Source organism: Zonotrichia albicollis, chromosome Z (assembly GCF_047830755.1).
Source record: "Zonotrichia albicollis isolate bZonAlb1 chromosome Z, bZonAlb1.hap1, whole genome shotgun sequence".
Lineage (NCBI taxonomy): Eukaryota > Metazoa > Chordata > Aves > Passeriformes > Passerellidae > Zonotrichia > Zonotrichia albicollis.
The window spans coordinates 34,930,673-34,950,375 of record NC_133860.1 but is presented as its reverse complement, the minus strand read 5'-3'; the positions used below and the strand labels follow the sequence as shown (position 1 = coordinate 34,950,375).

Here is a 19,703-nt window from a genome sequence, read left to right as displayed (position 1 = left end):
ACATTGTGAGCAGTATGGTAATTGGTGGCTTACAAAGATATTGTGAAGAAAATAACACCTTTCATTATTCAAGGCTACTTTGAAGAAATAGCTTTGATGATTCCAGTGGAATGAAAATGGGATGGTTAATATTTACTACAGTGGTTTATCTCCTTTGAAGAAGAATAAACTATAAATTACCAGTTTTCAACATAGAAGAATGTTTACATGTATATACTCTAAGGGTAGCTATTCCTTGATATAATGGATAGTCATGACTGCATGGAAAAGGTAAAAGATGATTCTGAAAGTTGCACCAATCATTTTGCTTTGTTAAGAGAAAAAATGACTGAGAAATCTAACAACAAAATAAAAGGATGGCACAATAGGAGGCAAAATCCAATAATGACAGATGTATGCTAATTTTTATTGGCAAGAGCTGGAATTATTTGTAATTGTTGCAGCCTTCTGTTTGTTGGTAATATCAAGGCAGAGCTATAGTCAATGAAAATGCATCTTGGACAGTGACAGCTGTATTATGCAATTAACATGCAAAGCATAATACCACAAGGTATCATTTCACCCTGGAGTCTAGAAGGAATCACGGAAGACTCAGTGATATGTACCTAATTAATTATACATTTAATGGAATATTAGTATCTGCTTTTATCCTGTAGATTGCTTAGAGTGAGTTCCTAGGAGGGAAATAGAAGGTGTTTCCACAGATGGGTGTTTTCTATCCCAATGTTTTTGGAGATGCTTGCAGTTTTCTGAGATAGTAGAATGGTCAAGTCATTGGTTGAATATAATAATTTTAGGTCAGAGAAAACAAAACCTACCTCTTTTCATATTGGCCAGTATGAAGTCAATAAGATATTTGGATTGTTTGGAGCAATGTCGTAAAGTAATTTTGAGTAGATTAATGATGAGAGGTAAGCTAGATTTGAAATGTTACCTAATAAATTGCAAAAAAATGCAAAACCAGATTAATTTGCTAATCTTGTGAGAGAACTAGTAGAGAACAGCTCGGACATAAATACATTTTTATTTACTTTCCAAATTAAAATTGAAAAATTAGAAAGGCAATATTATAACTTGTGTGTGTGCAGATGTGTTAGAGTTTCTAGTTACTAGTAGGACACTGTACCTCAGTCATTGAATCACTGTGGTGTATTTTAAAAGGTTAAGAATGACATTGTCTAGTCCATGGATAAGTTGGTTCGGTGAATCATTGGTGCCTGTGATTTCTGCTTACACAGTGTATATTCTTGATGCCATAGTGTATATATATATATATAATATATATTCTTAATGCTATGTTCTTTCCCCAGTTATAAAGTGACTGCATGTTCTTATTCTAACTAAAATATATCTTGATGTAGCTAACTTTACACTTTTTTTTTTTCTTTTCCAGTTTAAAAGAATGCTCAACCGTGAGCTAACCCACCTCTCTGAAATGAGCAGGTCAGGCAATCAGGTCTCAGAATATATATCAAACACTTTCTTAGGTAAGACTATGAAAAGCTAACTTTTTTGCCTTTGGGGGGTTTTTATATTTCTCTGGGCTGTGTTAGAGCCTAAAAGCAAGTGGATTTCCATATTAATTTCTGGTTTCAGGAACTGTGCATTTATCATGTTGTTGTCAGCATTTGTGCAGAGATCAGGTCAGATCCACTTCCTCACAGCTCAATTAATTGCTTTCCCTGTCTGTGTAATTGAAGATAAATATTCATGTACATATTAAAACAACTATACTGATACTATGTTAAGAAATTAATATAATGACTTTTAGAGAATCACAGAGATTCACAGAATATCCTTCTGAGTTGGAAGGGACTCACAAGGATCGTCAAGTCCAGCTCTAAAGTGAATGGCCCATACAGGGCTCAAACCTGCAACCTGCCTTTATTAGCACCATGCACTGACAGACTGGGTTAGTCTCAGAGTGGTAATTATATATATATATTTATATATTAAAGAGAATTCTACCACTTTATTTTCCTACTGGAATTATTGCAGAGGTTTCAATGTGCTGGAAGCACATAAGTGCATGTAACCTCATAAAATCTCACAGCAAGCAGTTAAGATATTTTGGTATTCCTTGCCTGCACATGCACAGTTAGGTGCATGTGACTAAATAAACATCTGAATAGACTTTTTCCAGAAAGTATTTGCAGCTGAAGATCCTGGCATGCTGGGATGTGAGCGTTAACAAAAGCCCAACACAATATTACAAAGAATATGGTTCCTTGACTATGTTTTTTTTTTTTTTTTAATTCATGAAAATCAAGAAAACTTTTGTATTGCTGATTTTGAGCATGAAGATAAAATACATGAAATACTATGCCAATCTCAAAACATGTTTTGAGCAAAATACCATTGGTTCATAAAGACTGTATAACAAGACATGCACAGTGAAATACATCTAAATTAGGATAACAAGTACTTTAAAAAGTGGCAGTCATACATGTTAATATCCATCTTATTCTGTGTGAGATAACATAGCTCATGCTTTTTGTGACTGTTTTGGAAGGAGTGGTGTTTCTCTGAAGTACATTTTATCCTGTCACGCTGCCCAAAAGGGATGGCTGAATGTGTCTGTTCAGATGGCCCACGGTTGGAGCAGTGTGCCAACTGCTGCGGCACAGCAGGGCTCAGACACTGGGACAGGGACAAGCCTCTGTCACGGACAAGCAGTATTGCCCAGCTTCATGTGCCCTGAAAACCACAGTGTGCAGTTGCCTGAAAGGATGACCCACTTAGGCTCGCAGAGACTGAGATGCCAGCTTCTGCTTGCTTTCGCTTGAAAGCTTGAGACTTACTTTGACAGGGTAAAGAAATGCATCCGTCAGCCTTTCGCATGAGATCTCAGTCACGAGCAGAAAGAGGGACAGAGAGGAAATCACTTCTAATTTACTGGACCATGGGTACTGTTTTCTGTCTGCATGAAAAACTAGATACTTAGAATTGAAGGTATAAGAGCAGCACAATAGTGAAAACAGCTCATCTACAGACGTACTGCTTAAATATTTTCAAAGTATGCAGTCTAAGTGTGTAGGTTCTGAACATTTATGCAGAGAGAAAACTTTCTCTTCCTAAAAGTATTTATTGAGTTTATTATCTAATTTATTTTTTTAGTATGTAACTTACCTCCTCAATATCTACAAAATTTTTTACATTTGTAAGTTAGGAAGGTGTCATGAGAGAACAGGGTTTTCTGTTCTTCTTATTAAAAAAATCCCCCAAAAACCAAAACCAAACTGTTTTTCTTTAGGGATATATCAATGTTCGAAGTTATTTACAATGATTATAAATATAATCTGCGTATAAGACATAAAATTCCTATATTGTGTATAATAATATGCAAAGTTTCCTTTTTCAGTTTCATTAACCTATTTTCTATGAATGGAAAATGTTTGAGAACCTGTAATTGAACACAGCATAAACAGGGTGAAGATGGCAAGCTCTCTTTTCTGGATGTTCAGATGGGCACAGCCCTGTGTGCTCTAAGTTACAAAAGCAGAGGCAGTCCCACAGAGTTTCTCTGGAGATTTAAGTCATTCAGACGGACACTTCCTTTCACTTGAGTTACTCTGACAGCTCAGCTAACGAACCTCTGTTTGATGGGTCTAAACTTTGTGCATATGACTGAAACCATAAACATCAAAGCACAGGCACAAGTCACAGCTGCTCATCTGTTGTCGGTTTGCACCAGACCAGGGCTGCCACGCTCCACCTCGCTCTTCCCCCTTGCAGGGAGAGTGGTGAACTGGGATGGGGTAGTCCGGGGACTCAGTGCTCTAGGCTACAACCTGGTGACATTTCCAAAGTCTCTTCTTCATTGTGATTTCTTTGGAATTTGAGGTGTCCATTAAAAGTATCTGCTAAAGGGTAATTAAAAGGAAAAAAAAGGCAGAAAAAAAGGTGAAGAAGCAAAGCAAACATATAAAAAGCTCCTAATTAGAAATGGACTTGCTAACCTCATCTGGTTTCAAAGTCTGTATTGGAAATGAATATTGCAGAAAGGAAAAAAATACACATGTAAAAAATCCCAATTTTTCTTACTTTCTTTTCAAATTTTATTTTGGTTTAAGGTTTTTTTAGCTGTTTTGGCTCATCTCTTGTGTCAGAAACATCTTTTGTGGATTTTTGTGGTTTTAATGGTATATTCCTTGAGGTCTAGAAAAGGTGGAGGTACATTTCAGCAAAGAAAAAGAGGTAATTTGAAGGGAGTCATTAAACTCTAGGTTGAAATACAGAATGAATAAAAGAAACAAAAATTAATTCATGTTCTTAGTAGTTTTTTTCAGAAAAGCCCTTCATTGCACTAACTTGGGTTTCTTTGAAGCACATGTTTGCAGCGCTCCACAACTCCGTACTGGTTGTGCAGCAGTCCTGTGGCAGTTGCCTAAATATATTTTACTCTCATTTTAATTCTTGTCTAAAGTTTTGCTGGCACATACGTCAATAAATTTTATTAAGTGATGCTGTTGATGCTGCTACGGAGGCAAAGGCCCACAGCAAAATTCAGAGGTTAACAAAGCACTCTCTTGTTTTGTCATTATTACTGACTCTAGTTGGAAAGTGCAGAAACGCTGCGCTGGTGGCATGAACTGCCAGCAATCCAAAGTGCTTGTAGATGTGGCTTGGAAAGCACAGAAGGCTTTCCAAGCCACAGTTTTAGTAGACAGGACCAATCCACAAGTATTAAATTCTTCGTGTCTTCAAGTCCTGGAAAAGTTTTCTAAAGGTTTACATAAGGACACACATAGATAGTTTTGAAATACATTTTCAGAGAATGTTTCTCCTGAAAAAAAAGAAAGAAAATTATTTTTTTCTTGCAAAGTGTATTCCTGTGCGGTTGTAATAACATTTTTATACTGAGATGATTGACCCTTTGTGCAGCACTAGGGATAATGGCAGAAGCGGTAATCAGACAGTCACAAGTTGCTTTTAAAGCCAATTCAGAAATAATGAGGCAATTTGAGTAAAAGAGATCTACTTTTACTGAGGTATAGGTCTATATTTAACTTTTCATGGGTTTAGTGATCTTGATAGAAAGAATCCAAATCTTAAAAGAGGTTTTTTGTAAGAATTAAAAAGTCCATAAGGTGCAACTCAAAAGTGAATTTTATAATATTTATAATTCTTTTATAAATTATTCTCTTTTTATTCATTCTTTTGAAGACAAGCAACATGAAGTTGAAATCCCTTCTCCAACACAGAAAGAGAAAGAGAAAAAGAAGAGGCCAATGTCCCAGATCAGTGGAGTCAAAAAACTCATGCACAGCTCCAGCCTAACTAATTCCAGTATTCCCAGGTTTGGAGTTAAAACAGACCAAGAAGATGTTCTTGCCAAGGTAGAGAATATATATATATATGTCCTTGAAATTATATAAACAGAGTGTGGATATTTCTGTATTATTCCATCCTCTGCTTATACTCATTGGTTTCAAGCTGCACCACCAAGCATTTATATCACTTGAAATGGCCCAAATTTGTTGCAGTGGAAGAATATCAAGTAAAATCAGAATCAGACCATAAGGGCTAATTTCAGCATGAAGACAATTTCATCTGGCATTTGTGTATGCATTAAGAAGCCTTCCTATTCATAAATAGTATCTGAAGATTGAAGAGTAAACATATTGTATAAGTGTCACAGGAATGAAAATGTATAGATAGCAAACTTATTTTTAAAAAATGCACAAGGGTATATAGCATTAGAACTACCCTTCCTATTTTTAGCTGTATCATTTTATGTGTATTCTTTTTCTTATTTTTAATGAAATTTCATACTATTTTTTGGGCCAGCAGCTAACTACTCAGTAATAACAGAAAATTGGTATAAAGGGATTTTTGATTGAGTTATGCCTCTTCTAACGTTTTCAGGAATCTTATTTGAAGAGTTTCTGAGACCAGGGAGAGAGCAACAGAATTGCCCATCTCTGCACATTGCAGAGATGCACTCAGCAGAATTGCACATCTCTGGAGGTTTTCTGCTCACTGAACTTCATTGTCAATAGACAATGAGATAGCAAAGTGTCAGTTAAACTCATTCAAGATACTGTGGATTTTTCCCCTCTGGAGCAATTCACTAAAGAGGCAGTCTTTCCTGCTTAGACAAATAAAATTTCAAAAATGGGTAGATGTAAATTCTGATATTGCAAGATTAATAGCAGCTGCAGAGTTTATAGTTTAGCCCTTGCAAGGTTTAGCATGTAACTTGCACATTGGCCAGGTCTTAATGAGTCCTCTGTTTATAATTGCTTCTCTCAAAAATTGCAGGAATTTTTATGTTAGGTTTCAACCTGTTCATTGCTTGATTTTACTCTAGGAACTTGAAGATTTGAACAAGTGGGGCCTTCAGGTTTTCAGAGTAGCAGAGTTATCTGGAAACAGACCTCTGACTGTCATCATGCACACTATTTTTCAGGCAAGTTTGGGCAGTCATGTTGCTTTTTTATCTTTGAGACTGTTCTGTGCTTCAAAATCTAATTGTTTTTCCTTTACTTTTATAGGAGCGGGATTTGTTAAAAACTTTTAAGATTCCAGTAGATACTTTAATAACTTACTTGATGACCCTGGAAGACCACTACCATGCAGATGTGGCATACCACAATAACATACATGCTGCAGATGTGGTTCAGTCAACCCATGTCCTACTATCAACCCCAGCATTAGAGGTAAACTACACTGAAGAAAAAAAGTGGCAGTCATGAGAGAAAGGGATGCACTGAGAGTCTCCTGAACATTAAAGATCTTAGTTTATGCAATGTTTTTAAAAGAAATCTTAGCATTTCTTTGATGGATTCTGTTCTTTTAAAGGTATTTTGTGAGGATCAAAGTTACATGTAAATATTGTGCAGAACACATCACTTCTTTTCATTTTAGATCATGGAAATTTTTGCTGTCATAAGCTTTTTCACTGTAACACAATGCATATCTTGTTTCTACCATCTTGTTATTTATGCTACATCCTGTTCTGTAGTTATTTCCCATGTGGGATTCTGCCTAACCACAGTAAGTGGCAGTTCTTAGGAAAGTTTATTCTGATCTGGAAAGTCTACTTTTGTATTTTTTTCTAAGACAGATTGGAACATGTACTAAATTTTCACTCGGCTCTCTTTTCTTACACTTCCCCCCTCCAATAAATATTGCAAAGCTTTTTGGGAAAACAATTAATTTGTTCTTTTGTAGCAATTCTCTTCTTGAAAGTTCTTAAATCCCTGAAGTAGATGGATGTGAAAGATGGAGATTTTCTCTCTTTAAGCACAGTTCAAGTCTTAACATAGCAAACATTGATGTTGATTTATCCCAGCAAACGGTTAGAAAAATTCAGGCAAAGGAAGTAGTAGGAATTTTATTATTTCAAAAGGATTTAACTTCATTTTCAAGAAGGGCTGCATTTTGACTCTCCTATAATGGGCAATCTTTAATGTTACTGAATACACAATAACTGTATTACCTTCTTCTTAAAAAGTGGATCTTGGCACATTTGGATCCTCAAAGACTTGAAATCTCTTGAGAAAAATTTTCTTGTTCTCAGGAAGATCAGCTAATGTTCTTAAAACACCACTGGCGTCACCACACAGCTGAGCTAGTCATCAGTAAAATGTAGGGGTTTTTTTCCAGACCTTTTTTTTTCATGGCCTTATTCTCAGCAGAGCTTTAGCTGGTGAAATGGCAATGGCTGCCCAGTGCCACTGCTGGTCTTTGCCCTTCTGAGCTGTCCTTGATCAATTTTGAAAACATTTGCATCTTGTGGGTGCTTCTGGCAACAGGGCACTGGGCTGATTCCAAGTCTGTTGCAGTCCTCTTTTCCTATCTTCCTAGAAATCACACACAAATGGAAAAGCAGTAAATGCTAAGTGAGATGATGTGTAGTCTGTTGCTATTTCCTTTAGATAGAAGATGTGCATCTTTCAAATACAAATACAGAGGAGTCAGGCTAAATTATTAACTTTAATTTGTGCTATAAGTTCGAAACCTGTGCTTAATTGCCCAATAAAGGTGGATTTATGTACAGACTGAAGTTGAAAATACTTCAGTTGTGGCAGAATTTAGTGTATGAAGTGCAAATCACTTTACTTTGGCCAAACTTGAAATATTTATGAAATTCTACATAATTGATGATTTTACAAAGTGTTTGATAGCTTGTGTGTAAAGTCTCTAGAGATCATGGTATATTTTAAATGTATTTTGCTTGTTCACATCCAGAATCAAGTAGAATCCTTTTTATTGGAAACACTTTTTCACAGTTTGGTCATTTTCATTTCTGTTTCATTATATTCTAGGCGGTGTTCACTGATTTGGAGATTCTTGCAGCAATTTTTGCCAGTGCAATACATGATGTAGATCATCCTGGGGTTTCAAACCAATTTCTTATCAACACGAGTAAGTTTGATGCTTAGTGGTTTTCTCAAAAATTTGCTGTGAGTTCTGCACATAGCGCCTGAAAAATACCACCAGTTCATTCCTTGTTTGCTTCTATCTCTAACTTTTCTCAATAAATATATAGATGTTTATATTTTAAACCTGATATTACTTTGCATTTTGTCTAACTCTAGTAATAATTTACACAGTACACTCTAGCAAGAATTAAGGTATAAGGTATAAACTATAAACCTGGCATTGTTTCAATGTATTGCATGTTTTCTCTCCTGGAAATATAGTTGATTTACATTAAATAGGTAAAGTTTTAAGAAGAGAATGAAGGAAGATTAAAAAAAAAAGGACAAGACAAGAATTTATATGCTTGTATTGGAAACATATGGTGTGACGAAGGGTAGAAATTTAGAAAGCAGAAAAGCATGATTCTTTTTAGCAAACAGACAGACCATCCTGTATCTTGTACTTGGTTTTTGATCTCTCATGCTTTGTAGACTGAATTTCCTCACTCTGTTTCTGCAGCTATGATAAACATGGTTTATTCTGACTCCAATGTTATCTCTGAAAATGAAACACAGTGTACTTCTGCATTCCTCAAGGCTGTTGTTGGCAGCCTTGCTGAACCTCTATCCCTTCAGTCATCTACTGAAATAAAAACACTGTCAACTTTATTGAACCTGATTATGACATATTTACTCAATAGTTTGTTGCCCCATAGGCAGCTTGCTTGGATTTTATTGCCTGATGTCACTATTATTGACCTTTGTAGGTCAGTACCAGTTCCGTCATACTGTGTTATTTCTTCTGCTCTCTGACAACTTCTCCTTTTATGATAACTGACCCAGAAGTGCAAAGTTTAAATAATACTATTAATCCAAGCACAAAAGAAGAAAAAGCAACAGAAATGGAGACATACCTAGCGTTGTGTATTTGACCCATCTGGTTGCACATTTATAGATACTGTCACTTCTGCACATGGGCAGAATCTATTTCCCAGGTGTTAAAATAGAATGACCCCAAATCAGCAGTAGAGTTTGAAGAAGGGAGCTCCTGCTCTTACTCATTGCTGCTGTATATTCAAATAAGACAAGTACTTCAGTTTAGCCTGCACCTAGATTTGTTTGTCTCAGTGGCCTAAGGGCCATCCTATAATGAAATTGAATTTTATGACTCATCCTCATGAAAGAGGATTAAGATTGACTCTATTTTTTGTGCTTTACTGGGGACCAGTACAGTTCAGCAGTGCAGGCAGAGAGTGAATCAAGCTTTGTGCAAAAACAAATTCTTAATTGAATCTAAAGAGTGGGCATATGTAAGTAAAGATTTTTCCTTGCTTGTTGAGTCAGAAATTGAGTACCAGGTTATACTTGGTGGCTCCAGGGTTCTGTGAGGAAACCAACAAATTGTTTAGGTTTAAGAGTGTTGACTTAGTTGAAAGGATGAGTAGTGGTGCATAAAGCTTTTACTTCTAGTTAGATTGAAATTCAGCTAATGTAAGAGTCATATTCATGCTGATAATTATCAGCTTTAAAAATATATCTTGATTTCTCAGTTCAGCTTTTGATAAAGGAGGCTTTTGGTCAATCAAGTAAAAACACTAATTGAAAGTTTCAGCTGTTGCAAGGTTGAAGGAAACAGAGATTTTGTTTATTTTAAATTGTTCTGTGTGCAAGGATGAAACTGCAGGGAGAGAGACAAAAAAATCATCTAATGTTGGCTTCTCAAATCCAAAATTTTCCTAACTTTTAGAAGATAATTTGCTTCCATCTAATTTTATTTCTTTACCTAAATATAAGAATGCATTTAGAAAAAATTATAGACTTAGTTACATGATAGACTTAGTTAGACTTAGAGTATGTACATATTTGCCATATTTTCATTTTTTTTTATTATTAGTCTTGTGACTTTTCTGACTATTATTTTCCTATATGAAGTCTATTACAGAGTTGTCGACTAAACAAATCCCTCTTGAATGCTATTAAATAACAAACAAATATGAAGTATATCAGCATCAGAGTAGATATTTATTTTACCACTGTAACTCTGTCCTTCCAGAAAAATATTCTTGAATCTTACAATGTGTTACAGAGGTTTCCAAGGGGGAACTTTCTTCCATTTTTATGTCCATTTTTAAGTTGAGTGCATTTTAGCTGTGTCTGTAGCTCCAGATCTTCTAAAGTACTTTGGCAATGTGGAGTGTTTTGCAGTTGTAGCAAATCAGAAGCTGTTTGAAAAGAAAATAAACTAGTGCATGATTTCTGCATGAGAAAAACAAGCATGCAGGCTTTGTATGTGTTCTGTGAAAAACGAAAGAGAGATCATTTTACAAACTTGCTTTCTTTCTGCTTTTGCTGTTATGGCTTTGCTGGTTTTGGGATAAGAAAAGGCAGAGGAAGACTTCCCTGATTCAACAGATTGATTTATTCAAGACAAGAGAGAAAGAGAGCAGGAGAACGGATAATGAGATTAATGAAATCTGAAGATCAAAGCTTTTAGAGGCCTCCTGTTGAACCAAAGGCATTTTAGAGTATAGCTGATGTAAAAGAAAAAAAGAGGACTAAGAGTGGACTAGACTGATGTATGTTTAGACTTAGGCTAGAACAGCTGCAATAAGCAGAAGTTACTACAGCACAGGAAAAGTATGATCGCATAAAAATTATATGAGTATTATGTGATGGATTTATTTACAAGCTATATCTTAAAGCATATGCAAGCTGACTGTTCAGTATACCTGAGTTAAAGCTAAAGCTGTGCAGACATTTTTGTAATTGCTTTGATTTTTCAGAGCTATCTGTTCAGCAGGTCTAAGCTGACCTTATATGTGTGCCTTAGCACAGGCATGGCTGGGAAGTGTGTGTTATTGTCACGGCCATATGGGGTGGCTGAGGTAAGAATAATTCCATTGGTGAAGACAGTACTACAGACAGCATCAGGGACAGACCCAAGAACAAGGCAGCATTCAAGCCACTGCCTGCAGTTTCACACCACAGTACATTACATGGAAAAGACAGAAGCATAGCTGATACCATCCTGCCAGCCTTCAACTGTCATGGACTAATGACCGTATAGTTCACTAGGCATCGTAGCATCTTAGATAACTGCAGAAAGAAATGATTTGAAAATCAAGAAGCTGGTGCTCCTCAGCAGACCTGCAGGAAAGTCTCAGCTGTGTATTCCCAGGTCAAAGTGCTGGGAAGATGAAACTTGACTAACAGTAGAATTTTAGGTATTGTGACAGAGAGAGGCATGAGAAGACAACAAATCCGTGTGTTTTAGTTGAAGTGTGTTTATGCATATATTATGCATATAACATTTTCTAAGTTGCCTCTCACAGATATGAAAATTCATTCTAAAAATTAACTGTCTTATACTTTTTCTAACCTGCTACTCCAGGCATGTGTTACTGCACCATTGCAAAGCCTTTTCTTTGTTTTGCTCAACTTTGGCTTGACCTAGTAAGTTATTCAGTGAATAATTCTGTAACTTTCAGGGCTGCTTCTAAAAGTTTATCTGTAAATCTTGTTATGCATGTAATGAATTTGAAAAAGATCTTAAGGGATTTGGTAGAAGCACAGGCTTTAGTAACGTTCTGCCCTGCAATTGTTATTGCAGATTCTGAACTTGCCTTGATGTACAATGACTCATCAGTACTGGAGAATCATCACTTGGCTGTGGGTTTCAAGCTGCTGCAGGAAGAAAATTGTGACATTTTCCAGAATTTGACCAAAAAACAGAGACAATCGTTGAGGAAAATGGTCATTGACATTGTGAGTTTTGAAATTTTGTCTTCCATAGAGCTAGGACATCGAATAATAAAGCACAGAAACATTTTATAATAAATTACACATCGTCAGGCCCATAAACAATGAAGTGAAAGTTTGAAGTTTTGTCATATCTTACCCAAATACAAATAGTGGGGTCTTTTAAGTTCCACTCACTTTCTATGCATTTCTGGAAGGCATACTATTCTGTTTCAAGCTGGTTTTGATGATGCCATTCTACCATTACAGGTAGAAATTTACTACTGAATCAATAATGAATTTGGGCTGATCAGTTTATTCTGAGCAATGCTGAACAAAGATTTTGTCATATTCTTTAAAAAACTAATATGAGAACCTACTATTATGAATATACAGAACTCTTACTTGTATCATGTATTCAGGCATAGAAGCTATGGGTTCCTTCCAAAAATGTTGATTTGTATGTTCAATTATTATTCAAAAAACTCCAGTAGAATAATTTACATAATGTTCATTTTTTGTTTATTTTTTCCTAGGTACTTGCAACAGATATGTCTAAGCATATGAATCTACTGGCTGATTTAAAAACTATGGTTGAAACTAAAAAAGTGACCAGTTCTGGGGTCCTGCTTCTTGATAACTATTCAGACAGGATTCAGGTAAGGAAATGCATCTGAAAATGTGCACTTGTATTACATACTTGAAAACATTGTCTTCCCCATTCTCCAGCATGGATTAGAGCTGTCTCTTTCACACCATGATTTGCTGCTTCCTTCTGTTTCCTCCCTGGTCTAAATGACATGGTTTAAGTGATTCTCTGGGAGAATAACTAAGTGCTAGGGTAGTTCAGGACTGAATGAGCATTTGACCTTCCCTTCAAATTATCAAAAAAGTGATTCTCTTTCTCACAAGGATTTTGTGACCTTTATAGCAACAGAAGCAGCAGAATCTAGGTAATTCATGGCTATTACTCCAAGTGTGAAAAGCACACAACCACATAAATTTTGGCTGTTTAGAATAAATTTTGCATTACATGTATTTTCAAGATTTTGTTTTACAGTCACCAGAAATGTGAATAAAAAAGGAGCTGCTTTTCTTCAGTGCAGTAACACCACAGGTGTTCAACGTGTTCTAGGTTCTTCAGAATATGGTGCACTGTGCAGATCTGAGCAACCCTACCAAGCCGCTCCACCTCTACCGCCAATGGACAGATAGAATAATGGAGGAATTTTTCCGTCAGGGAGACCGGGAACGAGAAAGGGGAATGGAGATAAGTCCCATGTGTGATAAGCACAATGCATCTGTAGAAAAATCACAGGTAATTGATTTTATAAGGTAAAGTTAAACCTTTTGGAAGAAAAGGATAGTACATAGTCATGTTTTGAACAATTTCTGAATGCACCTTTTTCTTTTCTTCCTCTGAATTAATTAATTCAGCTCCTCAGTTATAAATGAAGCAAATTGAGACTTTTTGTGTGAAAACATAGTGCGTGGCAATATGTTTGCTGAAGGGATTCCATCACTGTCCTGACCTGAAAAGCAGCATACATGCCAAAAGAAATTACTGTACAGCTGAGTGGGGTTTCCTTCAAAAACATAATTAAATATAAAGCAGGTATCTAGCTCACTAGATGCAGTGGAGTTGTTTGGAATTTCACTTGAAATCAAATCCTTTCCATGCTGTTATCCAATATCCCGAAACAGACTTCTGAAAAGTAAAAAACTTTATCTGTTATATAAACTAGTATGGTTTCCTTTCAGCCACCTCTAAGGGTAATGTACCTTGTGTCTCTTCCTAGCATTATATTTCTCATATTTTGCATGACTTACTAATTTCGCTGTGAGTAATCATATTCTTGCATTATTTGAAACAGGTGGGTTTTATAGATTACATTGTTCATCCTTTGTGGGAGACGTGGGCAGATCTCGTTCACCCGGATGCCCAGGATATCTTAGATACACTGGAGGACAATCGAGAATGGTACCAGAGCACAATCCCTAGAAGTCCCTCTCCTGCACCTGAAGAAAAGGAAGAGGGAAAGCAGGGTCAAACTGAAAAATTTCAGTTTGAGCTAACGCTGGAGGAAGATGGTGAGTCAGACACCGAAAAGGACAGTGGAAGTCAAGTAGAAGAAGACACCAGCTTCAGTGACTCCAAGACTCTTTGCACCCAGGATTCAGAATCTACTGAAATTCCTCTTGATGAGCAAGTAGGGGAAGAAGTGGAGGAGGAGGAGAACCAAACAGCAGAGTCTTGTGTGGTAGAAGAACATTCTCCTGACACATAACGATGAAAACACAGTCTCTTTCTCTTGCTCACTCCCTTTCTTTTCCTCTTTCTCTTTTTTTTTTTTTTTTTTTTTTTTTTTTTTTGTGGGGGAGGGCTAGGGAGGGCTGGGGTATTTTCAGTTTTGTTACGGATTTTTTATTTTTCTTTTATTTTTTAAATGAGGCAGTAATTTCCAAAGTATATGTCACATACTACAACCATGGTCAAAACTTGGTGTTTTCTGCCAGAATGATTGTTGATCAAAACTGAAGTTGATGATTCAGTTTGGCACTCAGGAATATTGTAAACAGAATTTTCACCTCCATGCTGTCAGAAGGCAGGGGGAGAACATCCATAAATTGCATTTTAATAAGGTCTCTATTTGGCAGATTCCATTAAATATAGCAAATGCTTTCAGAGGAGTACCACCTGCCAAACAAATGTTGGTGTGCTTTGATAGTTTTTGAATTAATTGTATTGTATTGTAAGACATTGGATAATGTTCATCTGTGGAGGAAACAGACGGAAAAAGCATTGAGGTTCCTATAGAAAAACAAATTCACAAAAATGATGGGACACAAATGGATTCTGTTACCAACATGAAGATAAGCTGTGAAAATTACATAATTTTCTTATTTCTAATCTTCTGAGACATGACTGAAAAAAATGTGACCCAGTGGGTTGCACTAACCTTTTCATTTTGTACAATATGTGAAAGGGAGATCTTTTTTAGAGCTCACTTTTATTAAATATACCAAGGTATTATATTTAAAAAAAAACCACTTTCATCTGCCACTGTTTTTTTTTTTTTTTTCCAAAGAGTAACTTACAAGTTTTCAGTACAAATCTGTACTACACTGGATAATACTTGTAGGGGTTTTTCTTTAAATCTTTTTTTTTTTTTGGCACCTTAGAATGTCATGGTGATATTGAGCTGTAAATATCTATTGTTTTATATATTAGTGAGTTCCATGAGTATTCTTTGTGTGACATAAAACTTTTTCAGTGGATAGCTTTTTTTCTTTATTTGTTTTTTCATCACAATTTTCCCAGATATGTTAGTGGACTTATACAGTGCTTTTGTCCTCATAGTAGCCTGATCCTGCCAACTCTGTCTTACTACAAGAAGTGGTCCCGGTGAAACCAGCTGGGACCAACCAACACTAGGATTTACAGGACCAGAGCCTGTAAAAAGAGTAATGAATTGTCATCAGTACAAAAGCACCTCTTCTGCTATTCTAATCAATTTTGTTCTTCTGAAACATGTTTTTTCGGACTGCTTTTGTCTGGGAGCTATAGACTGCTAAATCAGAACAGACTAATACAATGTATGAAATACTTGTTCTGGTGCAAAATATCATTAGTGTAATATTTCCAACTTATGACTCCCAGTAACTTTTAATCTGGGTAGATATCTAGTTAAAGCATTTGCTAATATGAGAGGTGTACAACATAAAAATGATGATTAGTGTTATTTTTTCATGTTCTTGTTGCTAGAAGAGCCAGGCCAGTCTTGCCTTTTTATATTATTGTGTAAAAGAGCAGTGCATCATCAGAGTTGTAGTTTTCTCCATATTATTTCAGTCTCAGATCTTTTCATCCTTTATCCAGTTTGTGCTAAGGGAATCCTACCTTTCAGTTTGATTGGTACTGAAAGCTTCCATAACTTGGAAAGCTAAAGGGAGGTAGGAGTTCATCTTTGCATTTTTCAGTCTTGATGTTTCGTCACATGGAAGATGTGATTTTATTTCCTCCACTTCTCATTAGAATTGTAGTTTTGAGTGTAGAAGATGGGAAATAGTTGCCTGTGGAAGCTAACAGAGTCCAACATTGCAAAATTCTGTTAAGATTACAATATAGAGATAAATTTTTAACAAAAGGTGATAGCAGCAGCCGTTATTTTGCCTTTGGATTTTTTTTGTAGCAAATTTGCAGATATGAATGCAGGTACTTCTAAATTGCCAGAGATCTAGAATAAAAACCCATTTTAAACTAATTGGCTAATAGTTCAACTTTTAAATAAATTTTGCATTCTTCTATATCCAGGTCATAATTTTCTTTACCATTAGCCCTTACAGGGCCTTAGCACAGAAGATGCAGAAGGAATAAAAGAATGAAGATAACTCCTGGGTGTTTTTTTGTGTTATAAGGGTTTTTTTAATTCCTTTTTTTTTTTTTTTTTCATTGTTTCTTTCTGAATTGATCCATCTAATTAGTCCTTTCAGCCCCCGAAGAGTGCCTGGAACCTCAGTAGTGGGAAAGCAATATAAATTCCAGAATAACCAGTAGGACCTGGAAGGTTTTGTTTCTGCACTAATTGAAAGTAAATAAACATAAAACCATATTGTGAGGTATACACGTGTACATGTGGACAATCAAATCATAGAAAATTATACCATTTCTTAGAGTTGGGGATATAATGCACTGTACAATCTTTTTTTTCCTCTTTTGCCAAAGTGTGTTTTAGCATTGTACACTGCTTTAAAACAATACAATTTACAAGTGGCTTTATGTGTTGTGAATATTTTTGCCATAAAAAGTGCAGTGAGTGGATATTGAGTGGGAGGAAAAAAGAAAAATCACTTTGTTTATAAAAGTACACTTTAGCTTGCAAGTTGCTGTACTCAGTAATGCTGTATTTAAATTCTTAAATTGTTTTGTGTCATTAAAAAAGGATAATGAAAGAATATAGATAGAACAAATAGCATTCAGAAGTTTAAAACTTGAAAGAAATGGATTTTATAGAAAGCTTTGACAGTTCTTTTCAAATGCGTTATTTATTTTTTGTGCCATGCATTTTTCTCACCAAATGACCTTACCTGTAATACAGTCTTGTTTGTCTCTGTTTACAACCATGTATTTATTGTAATGTACATACTGTAATGTTAATTGTAAATTATCAGTTCTTATTATAACATCATCCTTGTCAGGGTGGTGTTGCCGTATCTGGAAACTCTTGGTGAGAGAATGACTATTGTGTATACATATTCCTTGTACATTTCTTCTTCTGTAATATATTCAGTGTCACCATAGAGCTCGTTTATGGAAGATGCAAGAAAAGTATAAAATACATAAAGATATATTGATTTAAAAAGCTGCAGGTCTTTGGTCCCAGGGCTGTGCCTTAACTTTAAACAATATTTTCTTGTTTAGCTGCATTTGAAAGTAAGGTAGCCTTGGGGCTGGGGCTGGGCATTTCTACATATTTTTAGTTGCTAACCGATGGGGGATACTCTTACGAGCCAATATGTGTAATACTACAATAAATTTTCATTCTTGACCCTGCTGGAAGTTCAAGCTTTTGCAGACTTCTGGTAATGTAATTTTATTGTCTCTGAATATCTTTTTACAGCCTGTAATTGGGGATTATTGCAGCCATTTTTTGTTCCTAAAAAAGATAAATAATTGATGCTGCATTTCAGTGCTGAAATGCACTGAAACAGCTTTGGAAAGCATCTCTAATAAACATTTGATTTTAATGCATATTGGGAAGTGGAATGATTAGAACTAAGAGGGTGTAACTCATACACTTTTACAATTGTCTGTAATGTCTCTTCTTTAGTAGCACAAATGATCACTGTATAAGCAGAATCCATAGTAGGATATACAACTTCAGCCTTGGAAATGCTTTCCAATATTAGTGTTACAAGTAGCCAAAGTTTATTTTATATAGGTGTAGCTAAAGCTTTGTGCAGGTGTGTGTAGCATAGTGCAGTAGCTCTCCAGAAGAGCAGTAAACTGTTAGATGTTTCAATAACACTACTATTAGGTTTGCAGGTTGGACTGAGCAACTCTTGCTGTTTGACTTGTCACATTGCTCTGGATAACTCAGAGCTGGTATCATTGAATTTGCCAGAGTGAGGTGAAAACCTCTTCTCCATTCCAGTGATGCCCAGCCCTTGTAACTTGCGACTTATTCATGAAAGGAGAGATTCTTTTCCAAGAAAAACCAGAATCTCCTTTTTGACACAAACTGTAGATTTTAGCAGCCCTGGCCCAAAGGAATTCGAATGGTTTTGTTTTATATGGTCTAAAAGGGACACTACAACAACAGAAATCCTGAACAATTTCTTGTTACTGTTTTAATTCGGTATTTTCTTTGGGGATGTCTTGAGAGTGGCAACTTGTGTGAACATTGCACATGGCTATTCTTTCACTGGTTTCTTAGCCTCTCTTACAGCCTATGGGTTAGTACTGTACATCAATACCTTCATATGAAATTTTATATGCAATGGAAATAAAAGCATGTGTTGATTCTGCCTAGTTACTACATCTGATTTTTTTTTAATTTGCTTTTTTTTAAATGCCTCCCATAGTTTTGACAGCTTAAGAGAAAACACATTTCCAGAATAATTTGATTACAATATTTTGTTAGAATAGTGTTTTGCATAGATAAAACAAAATAAATATGAGCAAATGAGAAAAGTCAAATACGGTATTTTTTAGGAAACCTTATCCACAAAGGTGTGGCTTATTATAGAAAGGCTTGCAGTCTTTCAGTTTTCAGAAAATTTTACCACTGTCTTCAATGGCTTTATAGAAACTAGATGTCTAAAAGTTTTCTGGAGGAACAATATGCTGCATTATTACAAAGAAACATAACCAAACCAAACAAACTAAAAAAAAAGAAAATGTACCACAGTTAGACATTGTTACAATCTTTGTTCCACATGGATGATAAAAAAAAAATTGCTCTTTAAAACAGAATTCATAAATTACAGTGTTTTCTTGAGGAAGAAATATGGTCTTAGTGTGAGTCCAAAACTTAAAGTGGTTTTCAGGCACCTTTTATGTGCCTGGCTTTCAGGATCAGTATGACATTTTGCGGAATTCTTTGCTTAACTGAAAATAGTTCATGGTTGAATTAAAAAAACAAATCTATGTTCATTTTTTCCTTTAAGTCTCTTAGGTCTTTCTTTGGATTTAGGGATTTGTTTGCAAGGAGAATGAATTCTTAGGACTCCTTTTTCATTCACACCTTTGTGTCAGAAAATGCTGATAAGTTCTGTGTGGGGAAGATGAAGGATGCTGCAGTGGGTGGATAAATTAGATTATGTCTGTCACTCCTGTCAGGCTCCTTCTTGCGTGTTTCCGGCAGCCCTAATAAGAAAATGGCTTGCATACATCATGGCTATTATTATAAGGAAGAAGGAGTCCCAAATTATTGTTGGCAGTACTAAAACCTTTTCAGTAAGCAGATCAGGTACCACAGCCGCGCACAAGCCTGAAGCTGGCAGCAGTAGCTCATGACTTCCTTCCTACATTCTCTGGCATTACTGTGTCAGTCTCTGCGCGTGGAAATAATGAATCAGAATAGAGAAGTTTCA

The 19,703-nt window shown here is 35.7% G+C and overlaps 1 protein-coding gene across 8 annotated transcripts in view; it reads left to right on the top strand.

The window, feature by feature from the left end:
* The window catches only part of PDE4D (phosphodiesterase 4D), a 353,397-nt gene extending 334,758 nt beyond the window's left edge, over positions 1 to 18,639 (top strand). For all 8 annotated transcript variants that reach the window (XM_014268998.3, XM_005489768.4, XM_074533512.1 and 5 more), the window contains 9 exons: positions 1,394 to 1,487; positions 5,167 to 5,339; positions 6,314 to 6,412; positions 6,498 to 6,662; positions 8,274 to 8,373; positions 11,980 to 12,134; positions 12,644 to 12,766; positions 13,243 to 13,425; positions 13,982 to 18,639. In XM_014268998.3, the coding sequence (XP_014124473.1) occupies positions 1,394 to 1,487; positions 5,167 to 5,339; positions 6,314 to 6,412; positions 6,498 to 6,662; positions 8,274 to 8,373; positions 11,980 to 12,134; positions 12,644 to 12,766; positions 13,243 to 13,425; positions 13,982 to 14,395 (1,506 nt within the window). In that variant the 3' untranslated portion in view covers positions 14,396 to 18,639. The remainder of the gene's footprint in view (positions 1 to 1,393; positions 1,488 to 5,166; positions 5,340 to 6,313; positions 6,413 to 6,497; positions 6,663 to 8,273; positions 8,374 to 11,979; positions 12,135 to 12,643; positions 12,767 to 13,242; positions 13,426 to 13,981) is intronic.
* Positions 18,640 to 19,703: the final 1,064 nt, after the last annotated feature.